The 21,910-nt window shown below is 40.6% G+C and overlaps 1 protein-coding gene across 1 annotated transcript in view; it reads right to left on the minus strand.

Moving 5' to 3' along the window:
* SLC22A3 (solute carrier family 22 member 3) overlaps positions 1-21,910 on the minus strand; it is an 86,899-nt gene that overhangs the window by 38,934 nt on the left and 26,055 nt on the right. The window contains exons 2-5 of the mRNA XM_028103352.2: positions 5,345-5,448; positions 2,840-2,994; positions 1,178-1,346; positions 192-309 (exon numbers count right to left, since the gene is read on the minus strand). Coding sequence (XP_027959153.1) covers positions 192-309; positions 1,178-1,346; positions 2,840-2,994; positions 5,345-5,448 — 546 coding nt within the window. The remainder of the gene's footprint in view (positions 1-191; positions 310-1,177; positions 1,347-2,839; positions 2,995-5,344; positions 5,449-21,910) is intronic.

Here is a 21,910-nt window from a genome sequence, read left to right on the forward strand (position 1 = left end):
ATGCTATCACAATTCCACAACCATGTCTTCTTCAATGCACCTTTTGATTCTCCCCAAGGGTTTTTTTTTTCCCCTCCCTTTTTAAAGTCAAACTAAAAACGATTTAGTCAGCTCTTTGATAATATGTACATAAGAGACAAATCAATTCACCCACTTCAACAATGCTTGTTACTAGTAATAAATAAGATTACCTCTGAGTAATTTGGTGAGAGATATTTCCCATTGCACTTGGCAATGCTCCTCAGGATTTTTAATGCTTTATCTCTTTTCTTCCGAGTAATCAGCCAGCGGGGAGACTCAGGAACCACCCTGGCAAGAAAGAGAACTTTTTCTGAGTTTCATCTAATAATTTCAAAACCTAAAAGTTACAACTTGAATTTCTCTATCAAAATGGATCTTGCGATTAGGTACAAGTTTAGGAGATTCTGAGAGTTTAGGCTCTCTGCAACATAGATTATCTCAGAAAATTTATAATGGAAGGGAAAAGTGCTCACTTGATAACTGGATCATTGGTCACAATAAAAATAATCAATATTGCATTGCTCTTGTAAAACCAGGCTGTCCTAGAACACAGTGTTCTCGATTATACATGTGAAGAGCACTGGGGTAATAATGAGCATTTAGGAAGAGGTGAAGATCCAATTCATGTAAAATGATTGCCCCATATATTAAAATTAAATTAGAGGAATGATCAAAATACATTCACCACCATAAGAGTCAAATGCATATAACCTGTAGTTTTTTGACAACTTAATTTTCTCATGCTCTTAACATCTCTTTATTCCTCAGGAGATTCCTAAATAATATTAATTTGCTTAATAGAACACACAAAGAAGCAAATTTATTTCATTGCATTTAATTTGCATGTTGAAATATTGGCAGATATGGTTTGTTGCCTTATAGTGTTCATGAAGATATACAAAATAACAAAACATAATTAATACTCTATTTAGATTTTCTGTTTGGGTACTTTATTAATTTATGTTAATAACAACTATTAGTCAAACAATAATCTCTATAAATTCTCAAATTCTCTAGAAATACTCAAAGCCCATAGTCACTCTGGAGATGTTAGGAAATCTCCTTAGTTGCTTTCATTTTCATGGTGGTTTAGAAGTGCAGATTCTACATTTCTGTGGAATAAGAATAAATTCAATAATGACTAAAACCACTTTACCAGTAATAAAGGAGGAAGAGAAAGCTGGGCAGCGTTATGGCTAGCTGGATCCCTTGCCAATTTGGGATAAAGTAGGCAATTCCAGGGAGAATTATGATTCCAAGGGTGAAGAACATTTGGACCACTATTCCCACAATTCTCCTTTGCTTTGAACCTACTATTTCCGTTACTGAAGGAAAACAAACACAGAGGTTAGGGAAGCTGGAGATCAGTTCCAAAATAAACAAACAGAGATGTTACATCTATCATATCCATCGGCATTGCTAGAATGTACAGAACTCTTAAAGGTACCGTCTTCCAAACATGCTGGAGCCATGCTTTCTGCTCACGCTCTTCTCTGCCAGTTATTGGCAAGCACGTACCACGCTCATCCCACACACCTAGCCCAGCACTCTTCTGGGTATACAAAGAACATATGTGTTGGTTTTAGGAAAGCTTAAATGATGACTGTTTTATCAACACAGAACTAGAATAAACTGGCTAGATTTCTATCACGGTATTTCTAAAGATGTACATATTGTAGTCTCTTTAGAAGATTATTTATGAGCATTATAATTCTACAAATAATTTTTTCAAGATCACCACATAGTTTCTATCAAGTGATAATTCTCTCCACGGCACTGGACTTTCCATTTATGTGATATTTCTTTAAAAATCACATGGGGAATTTTACCGCTGGCATCCTTCCCCCCCTCCACCCACCCCAACTCATCCATTTCTATTTGTCATTAATTCTATTCCAATCACCCTGGGATATGCTACCTTAGTTGTGCCCTAAGATCACAACTTTGAAAATTCACCTAGACTCAGCTCTCCTTAAAAATGCTTCATAGTCAAAAATTATCCCTTCTGCCCCAGCCAGCGACAGGCAACCTCCCAGTACTCTCTCCTTCCCGCCCATAAAAAGATCTTCAAAGTGTCCTTAAAGTGGGCACTGCTTGGGGAGGGATTATCTAGCAGTAATGGAAGGGACTAGAAGCTTAACGATCTGGAGCAATAATCAAAAAGGAGCTTTTGCATCTCCCTGCTCACAAATCCACTGTGACCCTTAGAGTAGGTAGCTGGTTCTGGATATCACTAGGGACAGAACCAAAGTAGCAGCCAGGACTTTTCCCAGTAAAATGAACAAAGAGCAACGGGAGAGTTCTCTTTCTTTCATACCCAGAAGGTCAAACTTTCTAGTTATGGAAGAGAGCAAAGGTTCACAAATGAGCTTCTCATTTTTAGGTCAGATCTCCTCCATGGTAAAAAGTTCTCCACTTGAACAAAAGAAATAGAATTAAGAAATAATAATTGAGAACACAGGGATGTCATCTCAAACCCTATCACAGAAATACACAGAAAATGCGTTAAAAATGTTTCAAGAACTGCTGAAATTTTTAGAAAAATTAATCTCTGATAAAGCAAAGCAATAACATGCTAGTGGTATGGCTGTGCTAGAAAGTGGTTCACCCAAGTACTTTGTGATAGTCCGCATTTGGCAAGGCGGCGTTTAGTTTCCCAAGAGTCAGAATCTCACCCCCGCACCTTCCTATTTGCAGAGATCATTACTGTGGCAGCCGCCAAGCCTCCGCATAGGAGCCCCAAGAGGGCTGACTGGCCGGCACCGCCCAGCCACCTGTCCCTGGCTGTCAGAGACACGGAGATGTAGAAATGTCTTACCAATTACGTAGCAGGTCATCCATGTCCCCTTTCCAAACACACCTTGTAGGAAGCGGAAGACCACAAACACAGGGAAATTGGGTGCAAATGCCACCACAACACCGGTGACGCCAACACCGAAACAGGATATTAGGTAAATGACTAGTCTGCCGTACCTTTTTGAGAAAGAGAGAGGAAGAAGTCACCTTCAACGTTTCCTTCGACACAATGAGAAAGACTATCATTAGAAGTGTTGTTAAAAGAGGTTTAAGTATAGAAATTTTGTTTTTAAGACTGCATTACTACCAGGTACAGGATTGTTGAAAATTCTACATTTTGTTTTATAGCAAAACCAGGGCAAATAAGAACATGTGCCTCTGAAATGACATGACAAAATGTAAAGCACAGAATGCATTCTTTGGGATTGCAGTTTCCAAAAAGATGACGCTCTCTATCACGTCTGGTCTCCCTGGTGGCACCGCTTGGACATTTTATAGCATTTTTGTGAGTGGAGTGGGAAGGGGGAAGGGAAAAGGCCCCAGGCCTTCAGTTTTGGCTCAACCATCAGCCAGCCGTGCGACCTTGGGTCCATGTTTTCAGCAATCCAAGACGCAGATTTTGTTTATTTGCTTGTGGGTTGTTTCTTCCCCCCTCCCTTTCTATGGTGAGGTTGTAGGGGCTCAAATGAGAAGCTGATGTGAAAGCTCCTTACAAACTATGAAGTTCACAACCAACGTGAGCTGTTCTTAAGTTCTGCATTTTATCCTCATCATTTACATAACTATGATTAGAAGGATAGGCAAAGGGCACACGTTATTGTGTGCCATATTCTGGGATTCTGATGTTAAGTGGTTCGGGATAGGTGTGCCAAATTATTGGCTGGTGGAAATCTGTCATCCATGACCTTTCAGAGATTTGATTCAAAAACACTTTCCCGTAGAAATTCCCACCAAATTCACATATGCAGCATCTTGCTTCGGTCCGCGGAGTGGAGACAGAAGTAGTCCTGGTTTATCTAGGTTTTGAAATTCACTGCCTGTCCTTCCTACACTGTCCTCTCATAGATAGGTGTCCTATTACATTGTTTCTTGTCCTTTCCTTCAACGACGCGAAGGAGAGGAGCTGACAGATGGCTGGCCCTGCGGTAAGGCAGACTCATTCACGGGTCTATCTTCCTCTCCAAAGCGTTGAGTCATCTCTGAGGATAGCCACTCAGTCCCCTGCTAGGATATAGGTAGAAAGGGCCCCCCTCCTTTAGTTGAATTACTTTTATTTGGAGATATGTTTATTGATTGTGAGAGAGAAACATGCAGAAGCAGCAAAACTTAATGTTTAAATCAGAAATGTGTTGAAAAGACATGGCTCCATTGCGAGTCGTAGCCAGGTAGGGTTCTCCCCTAGTGATGTGTGGGGAGATTAAGAAAAGAAAGATGCATGGGAAGGGCTATAAGAAGAAACCACAGACAAAGACACAGATAAAAGACAGGGAAAGAGCATCAGACACAAGGATTAAGGAGAAAGTCATATGCAGAAGAGGGTGTCAGGGGCTGCAAGAGAGAGCTAAGAGACAGATGAAGGAGCAGGAAAAGAAACCAAGGGTTCTACCCACTTTGAAATCCTGGTCTGGAAAAATGCAGACCATCTATTGGTGAAAGCATTTGGGGCATTTTATCGTCTACAATTAGCTAATTAATGGCATTGGGCCATTACCTCTCCAAGAGGTACCCTTAACATTGTGCATCACGAGCATGGTCACAAGGACCCACCCAGGCTGGGCTAGAGTGACCAGAGCGATGTTCAGCCAGACACGACCAATGGCCAAAGCTTTTCTACTCCTGTCCTAAGGGGTATAGAAGGAATAATTAAATTACTGCACATATTTTCATAGTTAGAATTGGGATAAAGGAATAGTTCAACATGAATACAATAACCAACATCAATAATGGTTCAAACAGGGATATTTGAATAGAAAGCCTGACTATCCTCAATATACACAACTCACCATGTCTGCCATTAACTGGTATATTTATGAATGTTAAATGATAAAGTTCTTTTAACAGTCTTTGGAAAAACTTTTCTGCAGAATTTTTAACTTACAGAATAAAATACAAGGATTTCTTAAAAAAATTAAGTGAAACATATTTGGAAGGAGCCAACTCTGACTAAATTAATCAGACCACAACCAGTAAGTTATGGAAGAACATGGAATCGCCTCTGCTGTGTTCAGCCAGCCAGCCATTGGCGCCACGATGAAGTTACTGCATTTCTGGTGTTTGTGTTTCCACTCAGATGCCTGCAGACCCGCTGGGAGCAGCCCCATCCATTCGTGCAGTTCAAGGAGTAAGGAGATGGAGGTGAGCAAGGAGAGAATTAGTCCAACCAAATAAGCATGAATGTCGCAAGTAGAGAGATTAAGATTTTTTCCAAGTTTAGCAAAAATTGTTTTCTAATGGCTAACATCATTTTCATCTCCACACGTATGCATCATGTTCTAGTGCTGTCAACCGCTGTCACATCCGTGCCTACCTGTCTGCTGCATAGCCCAAGGTGAAGGCTCCAGCCAAGAAGCCCAGGTTTAGGACAGCTTGTGTGAGGTCCAGCATCCAAGCATTGACACACACGAGGTCAAACTGGGAAGACAAAGCAAATACATGGGAGACATATGACCCTGCTTATCCTAAATATACCTGGTCTTCTGTCGAAATCAGCGATCATTAAATATTTTTGCCCAAACCCACTCCTTAAAATTTTTAAATGTATCACATGCATATTTTATATTGATGTATAAATGTTTGATCAGTTTCAATAACTGCCAGAGATGTAATTCACTGTATCCAATAGTCTAAATACTGGAGCCATTGGCCACCTACCATCACCCAGTAAAAACAAGCTCTTCAATAGTCTCAATCTGAAGTCAATCTTTTTTTCTCTTTGAATTCTTATTTTTGTTCCCACATACTTACATCCTAATATTATAAGTAGAAAATGTTTTATTGTGTTTTGCCTTAATGTGTATTCCATTAATGGTGAGGTAAAATAGTTCTGTGTGTAAAAATTATGTATATAAATTGACATTTAATTAAAAAAATTTTTTCCTGTGACAATGTCTCTAAAGATTTGCATTCTTTCCCATTGAGTTATAATTACAGTTAGTAGACCACAACGGATGAAAACAGAAAATCTGATGAATTTTGAAAAAGATTTATTGCACAGAATAACATTTTGTTGGAAATGCACCTCTGTATTTCTAGAAGAATGTTAAGAAAGCCTGGGGTTTTCCAGCTGGTTCATGTAATCTGTGGAGGAAGATTGTTTATTACCAGAACCAGTTAAGGCTAAACATCAATTCTGCTCCCTTTTTTCATTTTTAAAAATTTATGTGCCAGGAAAACTTGTTTGTATAAGTAAATTAATGAGAACGGAGAGAGTTTTGTTAGAGCAACATCATTCAATTCTTCTGGCTCCTTCTTAGTTACATGCTGAGACTCACATAGTGATCTACCATCAAAATTAGTTTTGCTTTTCTATTAACCAACAGGCTATTTAAGTTCTCCTACAATCTTGCTGCAAGGAAGTAAAGGGAAACCACCACACTTACAAAAAGTTGTTTAATCAAATCATTAGGGTCATTTACTTTCTTCATTACCTTCTTAATAGCCAAACCAATAGTCCAAACTGTCCCACTGTTTGGTTCCCCACAGGTTTTTAAGCCTCAGGTGGGTGCATCACAGAGGGATGGGAGAGAGGTAGGATTCCTTCAGCAAAGTGGGAGAAGGGCATTAGGAAAAAGGACCTGCATCCTCATTGCATGCATAGTCTCAGGAAGATCCATTTTGGACCTACATGAGCTGAGGACCTGACAATGGATTCCCTTCAAAGTACTCCAGCCCTTCCCACCCTGTGATTGGTTTTGTGTACCTCCAAATGGCAAGCCCACCCCAACGTGAAGGCCATTCGTAAATACACAATCATAAGCAAACCGTCACACTTATTTATGGAACCTCACCCATGATCTGTCACTTAACATAGCTGGAAAAAAACAGGAGCATGAGTAGCTGGCCCACCTCACAGAGTTGCTGGGAAGACGTATGGAGGTTAAAAAAGTAAAAAAGATTTACATATACACATGGGAGTAGGAACTGTGGTGATTTAAATGAGTTTTATCATCCATTTAGGTACTGCTTTCTCAGGGCGCAACAATTTTAAGTAAAATTACAGATGATTAAATATCTGAAAGAATTTCCCATTGGAATTAAACATATAGAGAGTGCAATTAGAGGACAGCCACATGCAAAAGAATGAAACTGGACGGCTTATTTACACCATATACAAAAATAAACTCAAAATGGATAAAGGACCTAAATGTGAGACCTGAAACCATAAAAATCCTAGAAGAAAACACAGGCAGTAATTTCTCTGACATCAGTTGTAGCAATATTTTTCTAGATGTGTCTCCTGAGGCAAGGGAAATAAAAGCAAAAATAAACTATTGGGACTACAGCAAAAAAAAAAAAAAGCTTCTGTACTGCAAAGGAAACAATAAACAAAACTAAAAGGCAACCTACAGAATGGGAGAAGATATTTGCAAATGACATATCCGATAAAGGGTTAGTACCCAAAATATACAAAGAACTTACAAAACTCAAAACCCAAAAACAAATAATCCAATTTAAAAAATGAGCAGAAGACATGAGGGGCACCTTGGTAGATCAGTTGGTTAAGTGTCTGCCTTCAGCTCAGGTCATGATCTCAGGGTTGTGGGATCAAGCCCACGTCAGGTTCCATGTTCAGCGGGGAGTCTGTTTCTCTCTCTCCCTCTGCTCCTCCCCCTGCTCTCTCTCTCTCAAATAAATAAATCTTTAAAAAATTTTTTTAATTACAAAAATGAGCAGAAGACATGAACAGACATTTCTCTAAAGAAGACATCCAGATGACCAACAGACACATGAAAAGATGCTCAACATCACTCATCATCAGGGAAATGCAAATCAAAACTACAATGAGATATCACCTCACACCTATAAGAATGGCTAAAATCAAAAATACAAGAAACAAGTGTTGGCAAGGATGTGGAGAAAAAGGAACCTTCTTGGTGGGAATGCAAACTGGTGCAGCCACTGTGGAAAACAGTATGGAGTTTCCTCAAAAAGTTAAAAATAGAACTACTCTATAATCTAGTAATTGCACTACAAGGTATCTACCTAAAAAGTCCAAAAACACTAACTCAAAAGGATATATGCACCCCTATGTTTATTGCAGCATTATTTATAACAGCCAAACTATGGAAGCAGCCCAAGTGTCCATCAATAGGTGAATGAATAAAGAAGATGTGGTATATATATATATATATAATGGAATATTATTCAGCCATAAGAAAGAATGAAATCTTGCCATTTGCAAAAACATGGATGGAGCTAGAGAGTATAATGGTAAGCAAAATATGTCAGTCAGAGAAAGACAAATACCATATGATTTCACTCATATACGGAATTTAAGAAACAAAACAAAAAAAAGAGAGAGAGACAAATCAAGAAACAAACAAATTCTTAACTACAGAGAACAAACTGGTGGTTACCAGAGGGGAGGTGGGTGGAGGGATGGGTGAAATAGGTGATGGGGATGAAGGAGGGCACTTGTTGTGATGAGCACCAGTGATGTATGGAACTATACTATACACGTGACAGTAACATAATACTGTATGGAACACTACATCAAAAACTAATGATGTACTGTATGGTGACTAACATAACATAATAAAGAAATTATAAAAAAAATAAATGTATGAAAGAGAAAAAAATAATACTGTATGTTAACTACACTGGAATTAAAATAAAAACAAACAAACAAAAGAATGCACCAAGAATAAAAGTGTATCCGATCTCAGAAATCAAACAGGCAATTTAACTGCCAGAGAAAACATTTTGCTTCAGAAAAGTGGCAGCCAGTGTCAAATAGAAATTCCCAAAGAGTAGAATTTGCCTCCTCCAGCTGTACTTCAGATAACTGGATTAGCTGGGGACGCAGGCAAGCTTTCCAAAGATGACATAGCAAGGCCCAGCAAGAGCTATCCTTTCAATGGATTTGTTCAGCTGCTTTTGAATTGTATGAATTAAAATATCCTCCCATGGTCTTTAAATCCACAAAATATTCTTTAAAATAAAATTATCTTTTTCACTCTACCTTAAGAGAAACTGTCAAAAAGGATTTTTTCATATTTCATATTAAAATAAATATTTTTTCATATTTTAACTGAAAATAAACATCTAAGTGGTTAAAGTTCTGCGGTAACATTCTCTAAAGTACTATGATGCCATCTGGGCTACCTATTGTTCTGCATCCCAGGGGCTGGTGGTGTGGAAACTACATTTCCCAGAACCCCTTGCCAGCAGGTTCTATTTAGGTTCTGCCAGTGGGGGAGGGGAGAGTAAGTGCAAGATCAGAAAACAGGAAGGAGGTAGTGGTGATTCTGCTTCTGGATGTGGCAGCAGCTCCAGCTCTAATCGTGGCAGTGACAACAGTGGCTGGTGGCCTAGAGGTCAGTCAGCGTTTCTAACGACTCGCCTTCCACATGGGGGCCCAGAGATACTGGCCCACAGGCTCCATACTGGCCCACAGGGCAAGGGCTTTGCAGGTGCTGACCTTCCTAATCTCTCCCCTCTGTGCTTTTCTAGCCCTTCCAAAACAACTCAAATCCAAATCCTTTTGCTAAATCCCTTCCTGCTTGAAATACCTAGCCTGATTTCTGCCTTGAAGACTGGGAGCCTGTTAGCTATCAAAAGTACAAAATAAAGTAACCTAAATTATGTAAGGAAATGTACACACACACACACACACACACACACACACACACACACACACACTTGTGTTTCCAGTACAGGGACCAACACAGTGGACACAAGCATTCAGGGGCTTGGTTTTGGCTCTTACTCATAACATCCAGGAGGCAGACCCCTGCCTCCTGGGCCCAGCACTTCCTAATCAGCTCTGAGCTCACTGCCTGCTACGGTAAGGGTAACAACTCTGGGTCTGTGATATGTTTTCATCTTTAAAGAGAGGTTAACAGGCAATGAAGGCCATGAGCTTCATAGGGTAAGGACTTCTTTTTTTTAAAGATTTTATTTATTTATTTGACACAGAAAGAGAGACACAGCGAGAGAGGGAGCACAAGCAGGGGGAGTGGGAGAGGGAGAAGCAGACTCCCCACCAAGCAGGGAACCCAACGTGGGACTCGATCCCAGGACCTGAGCCGAAGGCAGATGCTTAACGACTGAGCCATCCAGGCGCCCCTAAGGACTTTTTCCTGAAATAAAGTACTAAAAATTTGTTGTAGTTCCCACAGAGACCTAAAACCTACCTCTTGTCAAACTCACCAAAGTCTGAATCAAGGACACAAGCATTTATGTTTTTCTCCTAAGGCCATTTATCAAGAACAAGTGAGATATCTCCTTTTTATTGTTTAAGTGTACACATGCAAAGACATTTAAAAATTATTTTTAAAAACTCATAAATCCATGTGTACCCATTCTGTTCATTACTAATCTTCAAAATCACTTTTACACAAAGAGAATTACTCCCCTTGGCATGAGCAGAAAGCCGATCTGATAAAACACTCAAATAATTCTTCATGTAATGCTGGAAGGATTAAGGATTATGCTGCTTCATTTTGCAGAAAGCACAACTCCAGCCTAATTAGATACTTTTGAAGGGCTTCTAACCAGGGGTATTTCTCAGCTTTTCCTAGTTGTTACAATCCAAATAGACATTATGTTAATTTGAGCTACAATGATAAAAAATGCTGGGACAAGTTACTGTTAGATACATGTTAAAGTTTTGATTTCTAAATCATCCTTAAGACTAGAGCAACAGAACATCTCCAGCATATAAAGGTCAGAGGTGATAAGCAAGGTAAAAATAATGCAGGTGTGCAAAAGACTTAGAAACTCAGGAGGGGACTTGCTACAGAGAGTGGACCCAGATGACCAGAGGCTGGCTTTTCCACAGATGTCTCTGGAACAGACTGTTAGGTAAGCGGGTCTCAGGTTAGAGGACATCACATTGTCTGACCTCGGTCACGTCTGTGAGGAATAATACTCATTAGTTGTTTGTTCTGCTGTGGGAGTTGTTTGTACTGCTGACATCAAATGACCATATGTGCCTTTGTTTCCATCTTCTAAGGATGAGTTATCAAATGAACAATTCCTAATCAGCTTTTAGTTCGAAACCAGTGGCCATTAAACTCTTCATCGGTATTCAAATCAGCATGTGTGCCTTTGGTGTGACTTCAGGTGTGGGGTGCCCCTGGCTACGTTTAGCATCGGCCGATTACACTTTGACCTCCATGGGCAGGTTCCATTGCTAATCAACACCAAGCCACCATAACAGAGTCTAATAATGGTTAAAAATTATTGGCATCATAAAGAAGATAATACGGGCTGGGCTTCCATGAGGGGAAAGGATATCGTTAGTAATTCTAGTCATAATGAAAATTTCTTTAACATGATCTGATCACTTATATGGGCATCTTTTTTTTTTTTTAGAGAGAGACAGAGTGTGAGCAGGGCAGGGAGGGGCAGAGGGAGAGAAAGAGAATCTTAAGCAGACTCTGTGCTGAGCATGGAGCCTGATGTGGGGCTCGATCTCATGACCCTGAGATCATGACCTGAGCTGAAATCAAGAGTCAGACACTTAATCAACTGAGCCACCAGGCACTCCTATATGGGCATCTTACTGTCAAACAGTTAATGACTTTCTGGTATGTACAAACCATCACAATAAACTGCAGCTATGAGAACTAAACATCAGGTATTTACAGAAGCTTCCAGTGGTGTGCTGATACAGATGAGGCTGGGAGAAGTACCAGTGATCTGCACACTTTGTTTCTGCCTCTGTGAGGAGCTTATTGTGTAGCTTAGAGAGCCAAGGTCAACGTATGTGAAGCAAATGTGGAGCACTTGAGATCAGAACCGAAAGGGGTTGACTATAAAATGCAGGAGGGCCTCAGAGAAAGGAATGACTGGTGGGTCCAAAGCAGTCAGATTCGTGAAGAAGGTGGGACATAATCTGATCCTTCAACAATGAGCTGGATTTGGAAGGAAAAAAGGGGGAAAAGAAAGGTATTTGAGCAGAGTGATGGGGAGCCCAAGTCACAGGAGCATGAATGCTAATGAGGTTCAGGTCTGCCTGCAGCATGTGGGGGTGTCAAGTTCTGATTTGAAGCTGAAGAACCACTTGTCTCTATTCCACTCAACAGGGAATGCAGTGCATGTCCCATGGGTAGGACAGTTTCTTTCTCAGGAAACCAGAGACATCAAGAGAGTTCAGAGCAGAGGGAGGAGAAAGTTCTAGAGGACAGAGGAAGAATCTGCAAGGTCGTAAATGGAAAGGCCCAGAACAGATGTCCTGGCCCCAGGACAGAACAAGATTCCAGGGAGATGAGAGCAAGACCAGGAGAGGAAACCTAACGTCTGCCATTGTCACTTAGAACACCTGGCATACCATGTTGCTTGGCACGAAGAGGTGCCATATGTGAGAAAAGGCTCATACAAGCTGTCACTTAAGCTGTCCTCCAAGGGTGATATTGGCCATGCCTTCAGGTATGGCTAAGCAGATAAACCTCAAAATATAATGTAAAGATGTTCTTTAAGGGCATGGCTTTTTGTCTGGGCTTGTGAAATTAGGAAAAATGCAAAACTGAATTTACTATAATAGTAAGAGTGCCTGGTTGTGTATTAACTTATGCTCTACCACTCACCCTCCAATCTTAGAAGCTCAGACCATTTTGTTTCTTTGTAGAGAAGACATGCAGTTACTCATCTTAAAGTGTTTATGATTTTCCTACATAACCGAGGGTGTCTACAGACCAGAGCATGATGAGAGGTTCTGCATTTGTGCACATCTAAGGGCAGAGAAGCCGCCGTGCTGGGGTCAGCCATCTGGTGGTCTACCTCTGCTAGCCCTGTGTCCTGAACCTCTTCGACCCTCTGTGTCCCCATCTATAAAATGAGGGTAAGGATTGGAGTGACGGCATCACTGAAATAAAATATATAGAGTATTTTACCCAATGCCTAAGATATATTAAATGTCTGATAAATGTTACCAATTTTATTAGGATTAGTGATATAATGATAATGATAATAGTAAATGACATTACTGGTGGGTTTTTTTGTTTGTTTGTTTTTTACTGGTGGTTTTAAAATGTGGTTTTCCACACTGGCTGCTCATTAGAATTACTGGGATAATTGGGAAAAAATGTCTAAGCCTCCTCCTGACCCAATTCAATCAGAATCTAGTCCAATGAGCAGCTGAAATTGAAACCCGCTGGTATAGAGGTTCTCAGCTATGTAAATACCTGCCTGGGGATAGTTAATTTTTGCATATTCTGCATATTATACTGGATTGAATAGTGTCCCTCCTTAATTTTTGTCTGTCTAGATCTTCAGAATATGACCTAATTTAGAAATAGGGTCTTTGCAGGTGTAATTAGTTAGAATGAGGTTATACTGGATCAGAGTGGGCCCTAATCCCATGACTGCTGTCCTTATAAGGAGAGAAAACAGGGACACAGACACACACGTGGGGAGAACAGCATGAGGAGGCATAGGAGGTGCCTGCTAAGCAACACCAGGGATCACCTGTGTATCCATCTGAGGGGCTACCATGACAAAGTACCGCAGGCTGCGGCTGAAACAACAGAAATTGAAATTTATTTTGTCAGCATTCTGGAGGCTGAAAGTCTAGGACTGAGGTGTCAGCAGGGCTGGTGAGGCCTCTCCCCTTGACCTGTAGACAAGTTTTGACTTGTAGGCCACCTTCTCCCCATGTCTTTGCATGGGCTCTGTCTTTGTGTGTGTTTGTGTCCTGACCTCTTCTAATAAGGTCATTGGCCATTTGGATCAGAGCCCACCCTGATGACTTCATTTCAGCCTGCTTTCCACTTGAAGATTCTATCTCCAAATACAGTCACAGTCTGAGGTACATATGAATTGGGAGTGGGGAATGAATATATCTCAGCCCATAATAGCCACCAACACTAGAAGGTAATAGAATAGAGTAGAGTAGAGTAGAGTAGAGTAGAGTAGAGTAGAGTAGAGTAGAATAGAAGAGGAGGCAAGGAGCAGATTCTCCCCTAGAGCTTTCGGAGGGAGCAGGCCTCTGAAATCAGACTTCAGACTTACGGCCTCCAGAACGATGAAAGAATAAATTTCTGCTGTTAACACAACACAACACAAAGTAATTTGTGATGCCAGCCCTAAGAAACTAATATACATATCAATCGGGATATTTTCAAAGTTTCTGTATAAAACGAAGCATTACTGGGGGAAAAAAAAAAAGACAGCTCTCCCTTCCTGGTTCCAGCCCCTTGGAATTCAGGGTGAACTCCATACTGGATCCAGATCTGCACAGCTACATTTCCCTCGGTGGTGCATCTTGCTTCCCCAGTGTAGCATCCTGGAGAAAGCACGGATCCTTCTCTCACTGGAAAGGCCAGCCACCACACTGCCTGGGCTGAGGAATTCAGCACGAAGTCCTGTGTACAACATGGTACACCCGCCCAGGGGCCAGCCTGGACCCTCAAATGTGCTGGCTGCCCAGGCGGAGAGGGCCTGACAACACAGATGTGGGAAGGAACTGAAGCCTCGTGGTTCAGACTGACCAACAGAAGGTGGACAATGGGAGAAGAGAGGAGTCCTACCCTACCGTGGCTACTCTGAGATCTCACTGGTCCATGTGGCCTCAGGGGAGATGCCTGAAGGCTGAGCACCAGGCAGTGTTTGCTGTGGACCTGTGGCCAGTGTGGGGTTCCACCCCCCTGGTTGGCCCTCCCTCCATCCCTGCTTCTTCTCTTTCCTCCTTCACTCTCCCTTCCCTGGGGTTGCACGTCCTGATAAAGAATTAGTATGCAAGCTCTTGTCCCGGGCTCTATTATTCAGGGAAACCAGGTAAAGGAATGGTGAAGAAGCAGCTCATGATCCTTTCAGCAAGCACTACTCTATTTTAAATTCATGATTCTGTGTGTGGAGGAGTCTATTCAAAATGATACATTTTAATAGGTGAGTTATCAGTTTTGAATTACTGAGGAAACAAATAGTGCCAATCATATTTTCCATGAATTAACCATCTTCAATCGCCACCTTTATTTAATGCAATTCCATCTAGAAGGAAAGACCCATGCAAAGTCTCATCCAGGAGCAGCTAGTTTAGATTTCGCTCTCTGGACTCTTGGCCTTCCACGTTGGAGCCAATTCTGGAGATTCAGGAGTATATCCCCAGATGCCAGGCTTACCAGCGGATCCTGTGGCCACAAACCCGGTGTTACCAGGTGTGCCCCTTTCTAGAAGGCTGGTCCTGTGCTAAACCAGGACATGATTTAGGAACTGAGCCTCCAGCCAGGCTTTGACCATCTGTGTATGAGCACCTTCCACACTGGGAGCAAGGATGGTCAAAAAGGAACATGTATCTGACCTACTAGACCCACGGGTTAGAAGAGACCCTTAGCAGAATTACAGAGAAGTGCCTTGGACCCCGCATGCAGGACACATTAGCTATTCTGTCATCCAGCATCCACTCATGCCTCCGTAGTAGAACTGCCAGACTGATTTCTGGGGAATTACCCCCCCACACACACACACACTGTGAACAGCAGTGAGGACCATTGTCATCTGTCAAGATGCCCTGCCCTCCCTTACCAAAGCTACCACATGGCCTGAGTTGGATTGAACTCAGGATCAAATGATGGAATCAATATTTACTTGCTTGACACTCTGCAGACACTCAATAGATGTTTGTTCACTGACTGATTCAGTCAGTCAGTTATTCCAAAAAAAAAAGGTATAAGGCGATCAGTATTAGTACAAGACTTAAAGAGAATGGCTCATGATTGAAGATCAACTGTATAGAACCAAGTCACATGACTTCTTAATCAAGTGAGTGTCTATAATCTCAGATACTTCATTACGTCACTTGACAATGAATGTTCTGGGAAGATGAACAAAATGATGCACTAACTAGTGACTAATATGTTAACCTCTGTGAGAGGCTAAGGGTGGGGGCCTGTTGCTTCTTGACCTGGGATGACTGACAGCCAGTGCCCCATAGCTCCATTTTGCTGGATTCTTATATTTTCCAATGTAGGTCTTATACCTTTACTGTTCAGACACAGTGAGGCTCTGCACTTTCCTTTTTTTTTACCTTTGGTGTTTAGTAAATAACTGCAATCAGGTAGATCTTTATTTTACTGATATTTATTCTTATTGCAGATAATTGCTGTTGACTTCTTAAGCTATGTCCCAAAATAACATAGCCACGTTTTCTGATAAAGCTGATTTCTAAGAAAATAAAAATAATGAAGAAGGGGGATTATAGTCCTCAAAGGGAAAGATGACTAAATTCCGAAGAATAACATAGAGCGACAGCTAAATGGGGATTAGGCTCACAGTGAAATGCATCTTTCTGAGCAGTTTACTAGAAATATTCTTTTTACTAGAAAATAAGCCATTAAAGTAGAGCTTTAGAAATATACAGCATCTTGGTAAATCATTCTTTTCATAATATTAACTGAATTAACACAGTGGTTCTCAACGTGTTTGGACCAGCAGCAACAGCATCATCTGGAAACTTGTGAGAAATGCAGATTCTTGGGGTCTACCTTAGACCCCCTGAATCAGAAACTCTGGGGTGGGGCCCCTAAATCTGTGTTTGACCTAGTCCTCCAGGGGATTCTGCTACACATTCACATTGGAGAAACACAGAATCTAACACACTGTTTACATTAGTAATTTTTCAAGTTGGACACTCTGTCATCGACTGTTGGCCACCTTCAGGGAAGCCGAGGGATATTGCTACAGGCTTCTTGAAAGAATGCACAGGCACTGCATTAGTTTTGCTTAGTGCATTAGTCTTCAGTTGCTGTGTGACTAATTACTACAAACCTAGCAGCTTAGGTCAATGCCCATTCCTTATCTCATAGCTCTGTAGGTCAAAAGTCTGGGCAGGCTTGGGTGTGTTCCCTGCTCAGTCTCTCATACATATGGTATCAGCCAGGCTGGGCTCCCACGTATAAGCTCTGGGAAGAATCTTCTTCCAAGCTCATCCAGGCTGTTGGGAAAATCCAGTTCTTTGTGGTTGTGGGATTGGGGTCCCATTTTCTTGCTGTTGCAGGCCAAGAGTTGTTCTCAGCAACTAGTGTCTACTATCAGGCCCTTTCTATGTGGCCCTCTCCACCTTCAAAGCCTGCGATGGTGTATCAAGACCTTCTCATGCTTTGAGTCTCTGTGAACTTCCTTGTCTAATGAAATATATAAAATGCACATAAAATTATCTGTATTTATGTAAATATACAGAAATGTCAGAGGGAAGGGCACTCATTAAGCTGATCAAAAGATTCTGTGTGGTTGTATGATAGGTAATTTTTTTTCCATACTTTTTTGTGTGTTTTTTTTAATTGTTTTTGAATTGGGTATGTACTATTTTTATGTATTTTATTAGAAAAACATAAAGCTATGTCCACTTTGGAAAAATTCTATGCTGACTGTAAAGCCATATATTAGAAGGGTGGGGAAGGAGATTGGTTGAGGGAAATAATGTAAGCATGGCAAGGGGAAGAAGAGAGAAGGGGCTTCCAGAGTTGGATGCAACTATCTATCAAAGGTTGATATGGGGTGGAGTGGGGAGCTCTTCCTGGTAACTCTGTTTGAGATAATTTCTAGTACAGAATTAGAGATGAGTGAGGGTCGGGTGGGAAGATTATTTTCTTAAAAGTCTCTCAATAGGGGCACCTGGCTGGCTCAGTGGGTAGAGCATGTGACTCTTGTTCTCTGGATCATGAGTTCAAGACCCACGTTGGGCATGGAGCCTATTTAGGAAAAACAAGTCTCTCGATAATATTTACTTTCCACATTAAATATAAGAAATAATTAAAAATGCAGAAACATAAATCAAGAACCTCTCTCAAGGTACAGCTAAAGCCCTGATGCTTAAGGCAAGTCCACTCTTTCTCCTGGCAAATCCAGTTGTGGTAAGTGAGCTTTCACGGCAGAATGCAGCCCTCCCTCTTTGACATTCCTACCTGGTCTGAAGCCTAATGCTCAGGCAGAAGTGGGATTTTATGTACCGGACCCTTTGATGATATCCTTCAGGTCTCTGGGGCACTGTTTGTCCTCAATCTTTTTTTTTTATCTTCTTAGGATTGGGTCATCTCCATTGATCCACCTTCAAAATCACTTATTCTTCCTTCTGCCATCTCCAATCTGCTATTGAGCCCATTTACTGAACTTCTCATCTCAGTTATTATACTTTTCAGCTCTAGAATTTCCTTTTTAAAAATAGTTTCCATTTCTCTGTAGAGATTATCAACTCGTTCATTAAGACCACTTTTCCTTTAGTTCTCTGAACATCATATAATTGGTTGAATGTAGTTATTGATAATAATATTGAAGTCCTTATCTGCTAAATCCAAGGCCCAGGACCACCCAGATTCAGTCTCTATTGACTGCCCTTCTCCACCCACTACCACCCTCAGCACAATCCCATTTCCTGTTTCTTGCATGTCCTACTGGCTCGAGATGTCAAAGGACAGGGCCTAAGGCTGGCAGGTAACCGTCACTTCAGCCTCTCTGAATCCTTTGTGTTCTTCTAAGGACTGTAGACTCTTGTGCTGGCAGGAAATTAACTTATCTGGGCTGACACTGCAAACTCTGACACCCCTGTGATATAGAGCAGCTGATAACAGCTCAATTTTACAGCCGCCTCTTTCAGCCTGGTCCTCTGGTGATTAGAAATCTCTTACTCCACAATTCCAACATTGCACATAATGACATTGAACTTCATTCAGTTTTATCTCCCACGAGTCCAGTGGAATGGAGACAATTTTTAAAATCGAAAATTGTGAAGAACATATTTCTGTCAGTAGGAGCTATCTAGTCTTCTTATGAAAGAAAACACTCATTTTACAATTATGTTATAGTCCGAAAGCTCCTTTCCTGTGGCCTTTAAATGTGGAAAATTCAATATTATCATGTAGGTATTATGTTATTAGGGCTGAAGTTGTATCTCATTCGCTTCCTTTTATGATTCTTTGGTTTCAGGAAAAGAAGGTACCAAATTAACCTATTATGCAGCAAGAGACTTGGGGACATTTATGGGTACCAAAAGTAGTTCTATCACATCTACTTGGAATTTTGAAAACAGAACCAAGGACTATTTTGCTACATGTAAAGGACATGATCAGTATATATAAATAAATCCCAATTTTATCCAATTTAACTCACTTTAGAAAAAGAAAATAAAAATCCAGATTCACTTTTTCATTTATTAATTGAGTACATTCGCCAACCTACATATAGCTTGGGTGAGAGAAAGCAAAAATCCTATTGGCTAAGGATGTAAGAGACCAGAGCCTCAAACTGGGGGACCAGCTAGAAATTAAGTGAGTGAGCTTCCCCACGAAAAGCATGAATCCCAGCATCTGAATGTCCAGTTGACCCCTAAACAACACAGGGGTTTGGGACACAGTCCCCTGTTCAGTTAAAAATTCATGTTCATTTGACTCCCCCCAGAATGAACTACTAACAGCCTATTACTGTTGACTGGAAACCCTACCAATCACATAAACAGTCATTTAACATCTATTTTGTATGTTTATGTATTATATACTATATTCTTACAATAAAATTCTTACAGTAAAATGTATTATATACTATATTCTTAGAATAAAATTCTAAAATAAAATTCTTACACTATAATATATTCTTACAATTTATTCTTACAAATAAAATTCTAATAAAATAAAAATTCTTACAATAAAATAAAAGCTAGAGAAAACAAAATATATTCCCATATCCCAACTTATTACAAAACAAGTTTTTTTTATAAAAAATATGTAAAGCAACTTGCTAAGTTATATGGATTCTTCAGTAAAACTCTTAACATTAACCCCCTAAAATAAAATATGCATGATCTTTCATAGAAATCCATTTTCCCCCCTAAGTTTTTTCAACCCCTCTTTTTTTTAAAAAAATAAATAAATATAGGATCTGTCTAGATTAGCCCCAGTGTTAGTGAAAGTGACCACATGTTCTTCCTGGAACTGATTTTGTAACCCTTCCCTGAGAATAGTCCTCTAAAATAATCAGGAGATATGAAGACATGTAAAGGACATGATCAGTATATATAAAATGACTCCACGTTTTGGAAACAAGGCCCTCCAGGCTAGATGATGGGAAAAATAAAAACAGGTGACATGGTCAGCACATATACTTTTTTCTTTCTTAAGATTTTATTTATTTTATTTGACAGAGGGAGACACAGCGAGAGAGGGAACAGAAGCAGGGGGAGTGGGAGAGGGAGGAGCAGGCTTCCCGCCAAGCAGGGAGCCCGATGCGGGGCTCCATCCCAGGACCCTGGGATCATGACCTGAGACAAAGGCAGACGCTTAATGACTGAACCACCCAGGCGCCCCAGCACATATACTTTTGATGCATTTATCTGCATATGATTTGTGAGCATGGGTAATAAATAATGAGATACAACTCAGAATCAATGGCAAGTGTACAGCATGAGTCATAACTCCTTGCTCATAAACTCTAACTGCAATTATACATGAGGGTTGACTTGTCTTTGAAATCTCACAACGATTAGCACAAAAATAGGCCAATTGTTTGACAACTGTAAGTACTAAAGGGGAAAAAACACACAGGATTTATCTTTAGAAACATTGTAAGGTTTAAAAGTAATCATAATAATAAAGTTTCGCTGCCTTTTATGATTCTTTGGTTTCAGGAAAAGAGGGTACCAAATTAACCTATTATGCAGCAAGAGACTTGGGGACATTTATGGGTACCAAAAGTAGTTCTATCACATCTACTTGGAATTGTGAAAACAGAACCAAGGACTATTTTGCGACTGGAAATTTTCTCAAATACAGACAAGAGTGACATTTGGGCAGCTTTCTGGGCTGTAAGAGCCAATGGAACGTGCAGGAAGGATGTCATAAGCCATCTGATTGCAGGTTGGGTGAAACTGATAGAAGAAAACTAAATAATAATAATAATAATGATGATAATGATAAATCCCACAATGAGCTTAACCATTCCTTTTGAGAAACATAAACACATAATATTTTCTATCTGTCCTTTGGACAGAAGGACAGACTCCCCTTCCCCACCTCCCATATGAGGATGTGATGTGGGTTCTGTTAACTACGGGGGCCTCTCCCAGCACAACTAGACTCCAATCCCTTTGAGAAATCTGCCATTTTGATATGTCGAAGATTTCCCGATATGTATTAAGCCCATCAGATGTTGCTTGCAGAGGAATTCCAGGGGGGAGAAGGAGACCCATCACATTTTACTAGATTTTAGTTTCTGTGTTTCAAAATCATTGGCACCACGTTTTCTCCACTTGGAAACCACAGTTGCCAAAGATTTTCACAATCTGAACATGGAGTAACATATACACCTTTTAAAGTCTGCAAAAGCCTGTGTTTTCTAAGAACACACTCTTATGACATAGTCAGCCATGCTGATGAAACACAACAACAGTGCCACATAAAAATCGAATATGAAAAGTAGCTCCCAGATTTTAAACCTCTGGTGTTTTCCCAGTTTAACACGTGTCTTTCTTAAACTTCTAAAAACCACTGGATTTTGGTCTGAATATCCTATTACCACTTTTCTGACTTTGACACCCCATTCTAGAATCATCTAGGCCTTCATTTTGTTCACACCTCCCCTTAGAGACACTGAACAGTCTTGAAGGTCCGAGCTTTCCTACTCGGATAGTTTCTGATTCTGTGCACATGGAGTGAGCATCAGGACAGAAACACCAGGTTAGTCACACCCTTAAAATAACTGCTATTTGATTAGGAGAGAAACAAACCGACCACAAAAAGTTTTTGAGGAGAAACACAGCATTAAATAAACCAACGAGAAAAGCAGAAGCTGTTGTCAGTGTTAAGTCGGCAAATTCCCACAAGGTTAAAACCGATTCAAACAAACAGAACCCTTTGAGCCAAACCTGAGCTTCTCAGCAGTCTGTGTGGATGGCCTCTGCCTCCTTCTGTGTCTTGTGTTCACCTCTACTTTGTTTTTTGTTCTC

Source organism: Eumetopias jubatus, unplaced genomic scaffold (genome assembly GCF_037043125.1).
Source record: "Eumetopias jubatus isolate StellerSeaLion01/CBP00866 unplaced genomic scaffold, mEumJub1_p1.0 scaffold_6, whole genome shotgun sequence".
NCBI lineage: Eukaryota > Metazoa > Chordata > Mammalia > Carnivora > Otariidae > Eumetopias > Eumetopias jubatus.